This window comes from Hibiscus syriacus, unplaced genomic scaffold (genome assembly GCF_006381635.1).
Source record: "Hibiscus syriacus cultivar Baekdansim isolate YM2019G1 unplaced genomic scaffold, ASM638163v2 tig00111101_pilon, whole genome shotgun sequence".
NCBI lineage: Eukaryota > Viridiplantae > Streptophyta > Magnoliopsida > Malvales > Malvaceae > Hibiscus > Hibiscus syriacus.
Window position 1 is genome coordinate 380,110 of NW_024062986.1, and position 13,493 is coordinate 393,602.

General features: G+C 35.3%; 3 protein-coding genes across 3 annotated transcripts in view; 2 read left to right on the forward strand and 1 right to left on the reverse strand.

Annotated features, from left to right (window-relative positions):
• The window catches only part of LOC120153637, a 7,413-nt gene extending 288 nt beyond the window's left edge, over positions 1-7,125 (forward strand). The window contains 10 exon segments of the mRNA XM_039165547.1: positions 75-610; positions 612-3,323; positions 3,404-3,490; positions 4,068-4,220; positions 5,075-5,238; positions 5,320-5,446; positions 5,448-5,468; positions 5,769-5,891; positions 5,984-6,071; positions 6,692-7,125. Of these exon segments, the coding sequence (XP_039021478.1) occupies positions 521-610; positions 612-3,323; positions 3,404-3,490; positions 4,068-4,220; positions 5,075-5,238; positions 5,320-5,446; positions 5,448-5,468; positions 5,769-5,891; positions 5,984-6,071; positions 6,692-6,891 (3,765 nt within the window). The 5' untranslated portion in view covers positions 75-520 and the 3' untranslated portion in view covers positions 6,892-7,125.
• The window catches only part of LOC120153641 (zinc finger HIT domain-containing protein 3), a 26,787-nt gene extending 14,027 nt beyond the window's left edge, over positions 1-12,760 (reverse strand). The window contains exons 1-2 of the mRNA XM_039165555.1: positions 12,751-12,760; positions 4,586-4,588 (exon numbers count right to left, since the gene is read on the reverse strand). The gene's annotated coding sequence lies outside the window, so the exon portion shown is untranslated. The remainder of the gene's footprint in view (positions 1-4,585; positions 4,589-12,750) is intronic.
• LOC120153577 lies at positions 9,268-10,401 on the forward strand. The gene is made up of 3 exons (XM_039165494.1): positions 9,268-9,482; positions 9,575-10,023; positions 10,117-10,401. Exons 2-3 carry the CDS (start codon positions 9,793-9,795, stop codon positions 10,399-10,401), a joined length of 516 nt encoding a protein of 171 aa, XP_039021425.1. The 5' UTR covers positions 9,268-9,482; positions 9,575-9,792.
• Positions 12,761-13,493: the final 733 nt, after the last annotated feature.

Consider the following 13,493-nt stretch of genomic DNA (forward strand, 5'->3'; position numbering starts at 1 on the left):
GATCGATATGCTACTGAATTTCGGTTGAAACTTTGTTGATCATGTATTTTTTATATATTTCTTTTAGCTTTTAGCTTTCGGTATACATAATCCCGAGCGACGATCATGAAAAATAAGATTTGTTTCTTTTGTTTTTCTTTTTAGATTGGTTTGCATATTCTTGCTTTGGATCTAAGGTGGTCTGATTGATTCTGGGATCTGTAGAAGAGGGAGGCAGTTGTATGCTTAAAATTCTAGCTAAATTGTGTCTTTGGATAGGGAGACGCTAATATCTTGCGAATTTTTTTACCTAATTTTTGTTAAAGTGGAAGCGGCGTTACATAAGTGTTGGATTTGATTGAGGTAGTGTTTGTATGTATAGGGGAATACTATATATTGACTGAGTGGTTGTAAAGTTAGTTGATATGAGAATAGCTTGATTATGAATTATCAATTAGTGAGTTGAAGTGGAAAAGAGTGGCTGAAGGAGCTAAGACATTGTGTATGCAACTAAATAGACACGGGAGCTTGTTTGTGGAACATGATCAGGGAGGCTCCTATCTCATCTGATCAATTGATTCAGCAAGAATTTGCATCTGTTGTTCCCTGCGCAAGAAAGAATGTAAATAATAATCTCTGTACAGACGGGTGAGGAATTTGCCATGGAATTTCTTAAGGAGTGTGTTGGCACAAGAGGGGTTCCTGCTATACCAGATGCAGCTCAGATATCGGAGACGAGAGTTGGAATTAATCAGAACCAGAACCAACAGCAAGAGTATGAGGACATAGCCCAAATTCTTGGGTTGAAAAGAATGGATTCTGAGTGTGTTTCTGATATTTCTGATGTTGCTTCTGTGCAAGAGTCTTGTAGAGGGAGTAAAAATGGGTCTTGTGTTGAGAAATTAAGTAAATACCAGAAGGAAAATGGTGATATGAGAGAAGTGGAAAGGAAGGCTTTTGGTGAATTGAACTGCGATAGGAGCCATCTGAATGTTTTTGCACCAGCTTCCACACCCACTTCCGTATGTGACTTTCCTAATTCCAGAAACTTAAGTGGGCAGGGAGCTTCTGATGGATCCCAATCTGGGAAAATGAAACTTCTCTGTAGCTTTGGTGGAAAAATATTGCCCAGGCCTAGTGATGGCAAACTCAGATATGTCGGGGGAGAGACACGGATTATTGCCTTTCAGAAATGTCTTTCTTGGGATGAGCTTGTGAGGAAAGCACTAGATATTTTCAACCAACCTCATGCAATCAAGTACCAACTTCCAGGTGAGGATCTTGATGCCCTTATATCTGTTTCTTCTGATGAAGACCTTCAGCATATGATAGAAGAATATAACGGGCTTGAAAAGCTTGAGGGTTCTCAAAAGCTGAGGATTTTTTTGATTCCCTTGGGGGAGTCTGAAAGTGCATCTTCCCTTGAGGCTAGCGCCCTTCAGCAGAGCAATCCTGATTACCATTACATGGTAGCTGTCAATGGGGTAGTAGATCATAGTCCTAAGAAAGATTCTGGTGGACAGTGTTTACCCAACGAAGGAAGTCAACTAGGACCTGCTTTGGATCATAACCCTAGTTTTCTTAATGCCTTGCATCCATCTCAAATTTTCCATGCTTCTCAATATACTACCAGATCCCAACTTGAATCTCTGCCTATTTGTCCACAACCTTTCCAGCATGGAGATTCCAAGAGCGTTTGTGAACAAGCAGCTGGTGGTAACTCCAGCAATGAAAGCAACAGTTCCTTCACTACATCTCACCGAAATCCTGAGAACTGTGGCATAAAAAACCCTAACTATAAGCAAGTTCAACAGGTTCCTCCTGCCTTGATGAATTATAATCACCCTTACGTCAAGGTTGATGCCAGCCAAGCCTACCAAGCACATGAAGAGCAGTTACAAAACCCTGATCCCAGCAAAAATTCCGTGCCTCTTTCTGTTTTAACTGAAAACAATAGTGATTGTTATGGTGTGTTACATGAGAGGCCTATCTCACTTGCTGCTGACCCATTGAGCCTGTTGTCAGCATTTGTTGATCCCATGGATTCTTACCAAGGCATGATACATGCATTTTCAGATTCAAAGCTGCTGGAGGTTGGAGGAAGGTCCTATTACTGTTCACAAGAAGGAACTAGCCCATTTCCCCCTTTAAATTTTGCAACTACTAGATCACCTTCAATTTCAGTGCAGGAAAGGTTGATGCAACAAGAAGATAATATTGGTCTACTGAAGTCCAGGGCACAAAATGATTGGTCAGATAGTGATCCTACATCAGAGTCAACACTGGATTTGCTGATGTTTTCTCCAAATCCTGAAGCTTCTTGCAGGAAGAAGTCTATCCATAAGGGTGCTGGTGATAGTAACGACAAGTGCCAAACAACTAAAATTAATTCTAGCAAATCCATTTTCATGACACCTAATAATTATGATGAATTTGCTACAAGTTTGGATGCCAGTAACAGGTCTGGTAAAGTTGATCCAGGTGGGAAGCTTTATGAGCGGATATCCCCTGAGTGCAGTATGTTATACAACAACAAATTGTCTAGCGCAGACTGCAATCAAACTTTTGGTGTTGCTATTGATACTTGGAAAGAAGATTCACAAGTCTCACAGCCTTCATCCTTGGATATAATGGATAACATAAAACATCTACAGACATTGGGAAAAACCACATATGATATTGCTGAATGTTGTGATTTCAGTGGAAAAGTAACTACTGGACAAGGGAGCATTACTTCATGCACTGACAACCCTGAAGTTACAAGCTTATTTCCAAAGACCGTGGAAGAATTAAGAGGTGAGAGTTCAGCGGGTGATCTCATCTCTGTGTCATTGAATGGCCCAATGTTGCTTGAACGACAACAATTGCACTGCGTTGCAAGTCAAAAGGTTATATCTAAAGAAGATATGCTGAGGAGCTCAACCAATTTGCACCTATCTGCCATTCATGTTGACTCTGGTCTGTGCTCAAACTTGCAAAAGAATGACCTTCATTCTATGTTACCGAAGCCAGCAAAGGACGCAGCTTCTAGGAGAGAGGTTTCTCTAATCGATGATGACCTTAATTATCCCAATCAAAATGCTGGGAAGATGGTCCCCACAGGATCTGTGCATGGAAATTCAATTGTAGAAGAGTTTGCATTTACCCAGACAGAAACCTCAAGCATGAATCAATATCAAATCCAGCCAGACCCCTTAGTTATTTTGGATGATGTGATCACAAGTATGCCTTCCAGGATTGAAGTTTCATCTGCAATTGTCCCACCTGTGGATATGACTGGCAGTGATACTGTATCTCCTATTGCTACAGATTTGGTGGACATCATTCCCAAACCCGAGTCTAAGGTAAGACAAGTTAAAGGTCATGTACAGGTAACTTTTTTAGATGATAGTTAACTTAGGTAGCTTAATGGTTTTGTCCGTAGGATGTTGCAGCTGATGCTCAATACAAGGATGATCCGTTCAATGATGCCAAGATAGCTGAAACGGAAGCCAACATCTATGGCTTGCAGGTTCCGTACTGAACTGATTTATACCCGTTTTCAATAAAAATTTCTTGTATAATAGATTATCAGTTCATGCAGTCCAGTTTGGTGAAATATTTACCATTAAATTTTCAACTGCAAATATCAAGTTCCCCTGTTTTTCACTTGAGAAAGCATTCTTTTTGTTTTATTTGAATAAGGTTGCATTTAGTGGATCTGCATTGAAGTTCTAATTATGGTATCCTCATGATTTCAAACATGGATAACATGCAAAGTAACTTATGCATTAGTTTGTAATTTGATCTTCTTTACAGAGTTTGCCCTCTCTCTTTTTTTGCCTCTTCTCCATCTCCTTCCCTTGCCATGACTTTGCCTTCATGTATGTTGGTAATTGTCTTTAAAATAAACTCTAATAGCTTTCCTTCCTTTTTTTCATTGAAAGTCAACAATATCGCTATTATTACTTCTGGTCATATTTTCTCTTGTAACCAAAAACTTTTGAACAAATTATCTGCCCCTTGGTAGTCCCTGCTCTGTTTAGCTTTACTCGCTTGTAAAATTAGCTTCTGAAGGAAATTTAAACTTTTCTGATTCTGGTGGACAGATTATAAAAGATGCTGATCTCGAAGAACTGAGGGAGCTAGGATCTGGTACATATGGTACTGTTTATCATGGAAAATGGCGGGGAACAGATGTTGCTATAAAGAGAATAAAAAAGAGTTGCTTTTCTGGGAGATCATCAGAGCAAGACCGACAGGTTGAGTCTCCGGAGATATTTTTTCTTTCCTCCCCCCCCCCGGTTTTAACAGTTTGCCTCATAAAAGTAGGAGAGCTTATATTGAATTTCATAAGAAGCTTCATAATGTTAGGGTACAAATTTGAGGATATATGCTTACATTAAACACTATATCGGTTCATCTTGAAGCAATTTTGTGTTTGTTAATGTACATGACGCGTGTTTCCATTTGTGCTAGTTATTTGGGCTGTCAAAATTTCTAAAGAGGAAAAAATGGAATATAGTTTGCTGGTTAGATTCTTTGGAAAGTGCACTTGCATTCTGGGTTTCAGCCAAAAAATTCATTACATAGGTTATGTCATGGAAGTCAAATTCATGGGGGTAACCTTCTCTTCTTCCAGTAATCCATTTTCTTTCAGCGTTCTTTTCTTGAATTCTGTTGCTGTTCTTTTTTCAACTGGAGATTCATAATCTGCTTTTGTTTTTTTTCATAAGCTTGTCAGTTCTTGAGTTGAAGTTGTTTTTAGCAGCTATGGTATTTATTGCAAGAAAGATTAGTTGTAATATTTAATCTGTTCTTCTAATCACATGTTTATATCAAGAAAGATTAGCCTGTGTTTTTTTTATTGCTTCAAATTTTAAATAGTCTTGGGAGGAAAGTAGAAGATGGTTTTTTTTATTCTTCAGCGTGGGATTTGGGGTTGATTGAGCAATATTAGGATAACTGACTTAAATGTGAAAGAACCAACTGAAATATACGGAGATATTTGATTCCTTGTAGTAGTAAGATCCTTAAACCAATTTTGTAGTAACGTTCTTCACAGAAGTTTGAGTTATTTGCATGCCTGAAGCTGATGAATGTTTGGCTGCATCAGATCCAAGACTTCTGGAGAGAAGCACAGATCCTCTCAAATTTGCATCATCCAAACGTGGTCACATTTTATGGAGTAGTACCAGATGGAAGTGGAGGAACGTTGGCAACTGTAACTGAATATATGGTAAACGGATCACTTAGGAATGTCCTAATCAAGAAGGAAAGGTAAATATAGGTTCAACCTCTCAATTTTATAGTCCTTCAGTCATTACTAATGCACTCACTGGCTTTCTTGGTCTTATGCAGATCACTTGATCTTCACAAAAGGCTCACAATTGCCATGGGTGCAGCTTTTGGCATGGAATACTTGCATTCCAAAAACATTGTTCATTTTGATCTGAAATCTGACAATTTGCTTGTCAATCTAAGGGACCCCAGAACGACCCATATGCAAGGTACACAAAATGTTAAACACTGCTCTAGTGGGCATTTTGATTTCAAGGTGCCTTATGGCCCTCACGGGATATTCTAAACCATAAATGACCAGAGAAAAATTCTTAATTCTGGTTAACTCCAAAAAAAATTTGGTACAAGATGAATAGTGATCATATGTATAGAAATAGAATAACCTTAAACCTTCATGTTCTCCTCATAACTAGTCTATATGCTGTAAGGAACTAGTAAGGCTTATGTTGCTGAAAAGGTTTTCATCGGCTCTTCAATTAAAGTATGGCTACCTTGTATTGTTTCTTCAGATTGGAGATTTTGGATTATCAAAAATCAAGCACAATACTCTAGTTTCTGGAGGTGTGCGAGGAACCCTCCCATGGATGGCACCAGAACTGCTAAATGGTAGCAGCACCAAAGTTTCTGAAAAGGTCAGTAAAGCCATATTCTAGTATATCTTGCCACATTGAAGGGAAAAATAAGTACTCGTGAAAGCCAAATTTTATTATATTTAATCTGACAGGTTGATGTGTTCTCATTTGGAATTTCAATGTGGGAAATATTGACCGAAGAGGAGCCATATGCTGATATGCATTGTGGTGCCATTATTGGTAAGATTTTGATTTACCAATGTGCTAATAGCCCTTATTGTGAAAGGAAAATATACATGCCTGGAAAAGTGATTGAGATGTTATGGCATGCTATTAGTTCCACTGTGGAGGGCATACGTTTGCTATACTGTTGTATCGGTATTTTCTTTGGAGTATGAGGATTTGCTTGTGATTTTCCCTATTCTTTTTTCTATATATGAATTTTTCTTCTTTTATTTCTGGTAAGTCAACAATTTAGAAAGTTCCAAAAATCAAGACAAATAGGCTGGGAGAAACTATGATATACTAGATTTAAAAAGGCTTCTCTGGAATTTTTTACGCTTGAGTTAATAATGACGATATTGATGATCAATCAAATGTTGTTTGGTTGAAGATGAAGATCAGGAAAAGTTTATATTGAGTTGTAGGATATAAGACAGCATTTTCTCATTTGCTCTTGCTCTGTAAAAGTATAAACAGCATCCTAAACAACTCATGTAAATAAATTGAAGCCATATCATACACTGCATACACTTGACCATCTTTCCTTTCCAGTTTTTCACTGTCTGAAAAGAAAACAAAACCTTGTGCTTTTCACCAAAATGTGGGCTTTCTGTTTGATTACTGAATTACGATTGCAGGAGGGATCCTTAAGAACACTCTTCGACCTCCTATTCCAGAAGGTTGCCATCCTGATTGGAGGAAGCTAATGGAACAGTGTTGGTCTCCTGATCCTGGATCGAGGCCATCATTTACCGAGATAACAAACAGGCTGCGATCAATGTCTCTGTCGCTTAGGCCGAAGGGAGCTAATAATCAGGCAAAACAGACAGAGCCCTAAGGTTACGGTATGACTCGTCATTATACGCTAGCACCTATTTTGTTATTAGGTACACCTGTAAAGTTTAATATCTCTGACAGGTCCTTTGAGAATGTGGATAAGTATAGTTTGATCATCAATAGTCATTTTCCCCCTTTTCAACATTTGTCGATAGAATAGATATATCTTTATTTTTTATTCTTTTGTAAGAGAGTAAATTCGTGTCATAGTAGTGAAGCATGAGAGAAAGCATTTATTAATCTTTCCGACTGCTGATTTTGTTGAAAATAGCGTGTCTGTATATGCCATACAATTTTAGCAAATTTCATTATCAGTATGAGACTGTAATCAAAGATTAAAGAATGGGATTTGCAGATACCGAAATTCAAGGTGATAATGCAAACAACCGACTTCTTGAGATCGATCTCCATTTTTTTGCCATTTCTTACTTTTCATACTTTGGGCTTCTTAATTCATGACTAGCTGTTTTTTTTTATTACCTTACATCTATTCTGTGTATAGTTATTGGCCGACTTTGATATGAGAAAAATAAAAATAAATAGATAAGGGTATTTATGTCATTTTAATTAAAGGAAAAACACCACACTATTACTTTTCAAAATATTTAACATTTTAATCTGAAATATTATTTTTTTCACATGTAACAAATTTTAGTGTGTGTGTGTATATATATTAAATATTGAGCTTCTCTAAAAAATACTATTTGCCTAATCTGTTTCCAATCCCCAACTTACACAATGGAGCAGATAGTAGTGTTCATGCACACCGTTTTGATTCCCCCCCCCCTTCTTTTCTAATATACAAAGGATGCAAAATGAAATAAGAAGAAAAATTGTTTGCAAATAATTGGACCGAACTTCAGTTTTGCAGAATAGACTAATTTTTTCCACGGCAAGAATCTATTGTTTGTCTGCCCAGAATTCGTGGCAATCATAAATAAATTAAAACAAATATGATGCAAATCAGAGATAAAACTATTCCATTTTAATAGCAGTTTGCAGAACCTACATAAATGTTTCATCAACTGTTGTTAAGATAGTCTAAAATAGTGCAATATCCACCCTATCCCCTGACAATAAACATATTCCCGTAACAATAAGAATACTCTTTGGCATTATCTGTAATATACTAATATGGCTCAGTTTCCAAACTGATTTCACTTCTTGTTGCCTTGTAATTATATATAATATATATATATATATATATAAATAGGGCAGGATCCAATTACATAGTGTAATTTTTTTTTTAGTTTTACACCTTTTTAAAATAGTTGGACGAGGGAAAAAATCAACTCGAAAGCAATGCTTAGATGCCGAACTCGAACGAAAACAACCCCAACTTACAGGCTACAACGGTGCAGTCTGGACAGACATTCCAAAACGAACGTGGGCAGACATTCCACCTCAGGATCCCATGCAACGAGTGAATAAAAAGACACGTTCTACATAATTCCTGTGGAATTCATCGCCACCTTTTACGCCATGGACAGCACGGCGACAAGTCGAATCACCTGAGGTCCGAAGGTTCCCATCAAAATCTGTGATAAGGAAAGGTTGAGACACATTGTTAGCACCATCACTATTATTATTGTTATACTTGCATAAACAGCTAACTAGTGTGAGCTACTGTGGAATTCTCTTTTACTTTTTGTCGTGTGAGACAAAACCAGTCATTGTCTTTGCCCCCATTGCCATTAACGTTTCTCGTACCATTGATCCCCGCATTTAATGTCCTAAAATATTTTGCACCGTATTGTATGTATAATCCTCATTCATCTCACAATCTCTTGAATATATTTGTTAAATAACATTATTGGCCTAGGATCTAACTCAATCCCAAATGATCAATTTTGAGATTTTCAGCATATCTTTCAACAATGATACTATACAAAGCCTGGATTTCAATATATGGAAATCGTGAGTGCTTACTCTAAACCATATATGTGGCAGTGCTAATCAACTTCAAGAGTTTGGGACCACCCAAAGATCAATTTTTAGTCGTACACGTGTATGGAGAAAATAAATGCCAACACACTGCAAACCACACCCTGGTTCTTAATTAATACTTTTTTTAAAACTAAATCTCCCCTCTAAAATCTCCATCACATGAACCCATACCATTTTTTGCTTATATAAATAATCCATCCCATGTTACTATGAAATCTCAACGCAAGTAGTCGACACTTCTCTTCTATCTGCTCGGTTGTCTCTCACCGTCTTCCTTAACACCCAAAACCACGAATTTCTTTGTCTTCATCACCACAAGTGCCTCATTTATCTTCTTTTTTATAGAAAAGAATCTTTAAGAGCATACAGACATAACCAGATAGATCTCTAAAACCAGTCTTTTTTTTTTACCAAGATTTCGCTGTCTTTCACTCGGTTCATATACTATATATTAACGTCACAAGTTTTTCTCCCGAGCGAACACAAAAAATGCAGGTGAGATTTGAACTCAGAATCAGATAGCATAATCGAGTAGCATTGTCCTTGAAAGCTTATATTGATCCATCATTGTGAATTTATACCAGATTTTTCAGTGGCTCTTTAAGGGAGCTGATGAACAAGGAGTTCAAAATACCACTAGTAAAGGTAATGATACAACATTTAGCGACGTTGTTTTAATAAAAACGTCACTGCTAACTATTCTTAATAACAGATATTGACTCGATTTTTCTTTTCAGATGAAGAATATGAACCCAAAGATATAATTTCTTATAAGAATAATAATAGAACATCAAAGAGTAAGAAGTTTAAGCCAGTTATATTTCCGTGTACTAAAGACATTACAAAGGCTTGCTTTTACAGTACTATCTACTTGAGAAAAGTCGACAGCTCTCGTACGAGTACGACACATCACCACCACCACCATAACCAACAACAACCTCATTCCCAAACCATAATGAAGATGAAGAAAGGAGGATTCATCGTTGCTAATCACAAATCAGATTCGAGCAAAGTTTCACCACTGAGTGAAGCTCAAGTTGCAATATCATCGACAAACGATCATCATCAATGTGGTAGCAGTAATGAAAAGAAAGACAAAAAGTCCAAAACCATGTCCCGTATGAAGGAGTTGTTGAGATGGGCTGCTTCGGCCAAATCGGAGAAAGGAGCAAAGTTGAACAAAAAGGTACTGGAAAAAGAAGCTTGGATTCACTGAATCTTGTTATTTAGTGGCAGAGAAAGTATGATAACGAGAGCATTTTGAATCTGCTTTTTCCAGGTTGATGGTCGACGACTTAGTATGAGTGAGTCTCCGAAGATTAGTTTGAGATTGGACGTGGAGAGATGCTCCACTATTTCTTCTGTCATTTCTGGGGTTTCCATGGCTTCTTCGACAAACGATGAAGCCTCCTGCAGCGTGGTTTCATTGAATTCGACTGTTATACATGGCTTGAATCGTTGCTCCAGCAGGAGAGGGAATTGGATAACTACAGACTCTGAATGTAAGGCTCTACTCATACGGATTTTTCATACGGATTTTGAATTAAACACTATAAATCGATAAAGTTTGAGAAAAATTTAGATAATCGGATTGAATCGAAGTTTTGAGATATTTTGAAGAATGATTAGGCAAGGTTGATAATGTCATTTCCATGACTTCAATTTGAAGGATTTAATATGGATCATTAGATTTAAGTTGATTTTTCATGTTAAATATGAATAGTTGGATTTAAGTGACTAAATTATAATTTTGGAAAATTGCATGGGCAAAATTGGAAGATGAGAAATTTTTTGTTCATGTTTGATTATGATGATGTAAGGGATGATGAAAGAATGTTAATTTAGTAATTATCATGATATTCAAGGGTAAATTGGTAAATATATTTAAATTTTAAGGGTAAATTGGTAATTTATCATTTAATGAAATTTTAATTCCTTTATTTAATAAAGAAATATGAAGAAAAATTAAGAGATTTCTTCATCTTCTCCAAGCTTGGCCGTGAGTTCCGTGAAGGTAAGAAAAAAATTATTTTGATTTTTCAAGTTAATTTTATTAGGAGTTTGAATGAAAACATGAAATACAAAATTGATCTACATGAAATTCTCTATCATTTGGTGGTATTTGTTCATGAATTCCATGCTTAAAACCTTATGTTCTTGAATTGGATGAATCAAGGGGAGGTTAGGTTTTGATGAATTAAGGATGGATTATGATGTAGTTGATGTTGGAGAATCATTTTTATGCTTGTATGATGATTAAAACCACCTAGAAATGCTTATATCATATTCGACCATGTTTGAATTAAAATTGATATGGACTTGATTGTAAAGGATTGGAAATGATGTTTAGAAGTTGAATTCATGCTTGAATCAAGTTGGAAATCAAGTCCAAGTTGTTATGGTAGTTTCGGCCAAGATGAAATAAATAGGAAAATTTTGTGGAAAATTATTTTGAGGTTAGAATTGATGAATTGATGATTATGTAAGCTTTAGAAAGATATTTGAACCAATTTGGATGTTTGTTAAAGTTTAAGGACCAAAATGCAAGTTGTAAGAATTGGTCAAGAAATTAAGCATGCAAAACAAATAAAACTGTTTAGATTTTTGAATCTGGCAATAAATTTGAAAAATCACCAGAAATATTAAAAAATTATTAGGAGGTGATTTTTATACCATTGTGTTTGTATGTCAATCTACTTTTTTTTTTTTTAAAACAAATGAAGATTGACTTCGAAGTTTATAATGAAAGATATGATTTTTTTATTGATGATATGTCAAAAAACAAGAAAGCAGATTATACTCAAAACAAATTTTAGAAATTGGATTAGAAAATTCACTATACATTGTACAACTCGAATTATAAGGATTTCTCTATATGGTTTCGTATATGAATCTAGTTTCAAACTTAAGAAACGAAATTAAATTCCAGTGAGTAGATTAATTCAGAATAATGATTATTTAAGGGTAGTGCAAGTTGCCAGAATATGGAAATTTTAGAATTGAAGTGGAAATGGATTAGAAGTTGAAGAGTAATGTTTAAATGTATAATTAAAATGCTTGATTATGTTTTTGGACTCTTGGAATTGAATTTAAATGACAAAGGACCATTTGGAAGAAATTGGAAATGTAGAGAAGAATTTTAAAAGAATTCATTTTAATGGTTAGCACTAACGTTTTGAAATGGATTTAGTATTGAAAAGTATCGATAGCATTTTTATGAATTTTATTACTAGATTGTGTCTATGCTAGTAAGATACTAATATATGCTTTGGAATGTATGTGATGTATAAATGATGAACATGAAGATCGAGATCAAAGAAAGCTTAAAGCTAAAGAAAAAAAATTCAAGAGTGAAGCTAGAATCGCTAAGTAAGTTGCTAGTGAGGCATTTCCATGTAAGTACATTTTACTTATACTATGATCAGTATGACATGAGGAAGACTTGTGATGAGTCAACCTCGAATGGTTTGAAAAGAAGTTTATTTCAAGTCGTTTTATTATATATTTTATGTTATTTTTCTAAATGATTTCTTTGAACAATTTCGGGTATGAACTACCCAATACATTTTTTATATGATATTTTGATAAGTTTGTATTTATAATACTTTGATATTTAAATGACATGCAACTTTGATGGAGAAGCATATTATATGTGCATTGAGATATATATATTATATGATACTTCATGTTGTTATTATTTAAAAAGATTATGATAAGTGAATGATATATGTTATTTGATTGTGATGATGTTTGAAGATATTTTAGTAAGTGAAAGATAAATGATTTAACGAAAATGTCCATTGTAAATGCTTTGAGAGTCATAGGTATAATTAGCATGCCACAGAGCTGGAGCATTTAGCACGTGTCTAACATCACTTATGTGATGGTGGTGCTACTAACAGTTGTGTTATACTTAGCAGATATCTGACGTATGTGTGACGTGATGCTACTGGTAGCTGCATTATACTTATAGCATGTGCCTGATGCTTGTGTGACGGTGGTGCTACTATATGAAATTTAGCACTTGTATGACATTTGTGTGATTTTGGTATTACTATATGGTACTTAGCACGTGTCTGACGTCTGTGTGACGGTGGTGTTAAAGTACAGAGAATACATTTTATGGCACGCATATAAAAATGGTGTCTGCACGTATGTGATGATGGTGCGATGTATTCTTTATTATTGGCATATTGATATTGTGTTCTACAGTACTTGTGTGTTATATGTATATGCTCATATGACTCGCATACCTTACATTCTTAGTGGTTTACATTGGGCTATTAAATGAAAAAGTGAATAGTATATGATATGAAATGAAAGTGAATGATTTAAGCTACGAAATGAATTTAATGAATGATACATGCTATGAAATGAATAAAGTGAAAAGTATAGGTTTGATATGAAATGGAAATGTACTAGTTGATTGATATGATTGAAAATAAGTTATATGGTACTAAAAATGCAAATTGTTTACAATACAAATAAATTGCATATGATATACCTACATGTGATTTATGTGCTATGTATTCTCATTTATCATACAATGGATTGTGATATGAAATGATATGTGAACATACAAGTTGATTGATATGATCGAATAAAGAGCTTTTATTGAGAACTTTATTAGACATTGAATATCTTATATATGGTTCG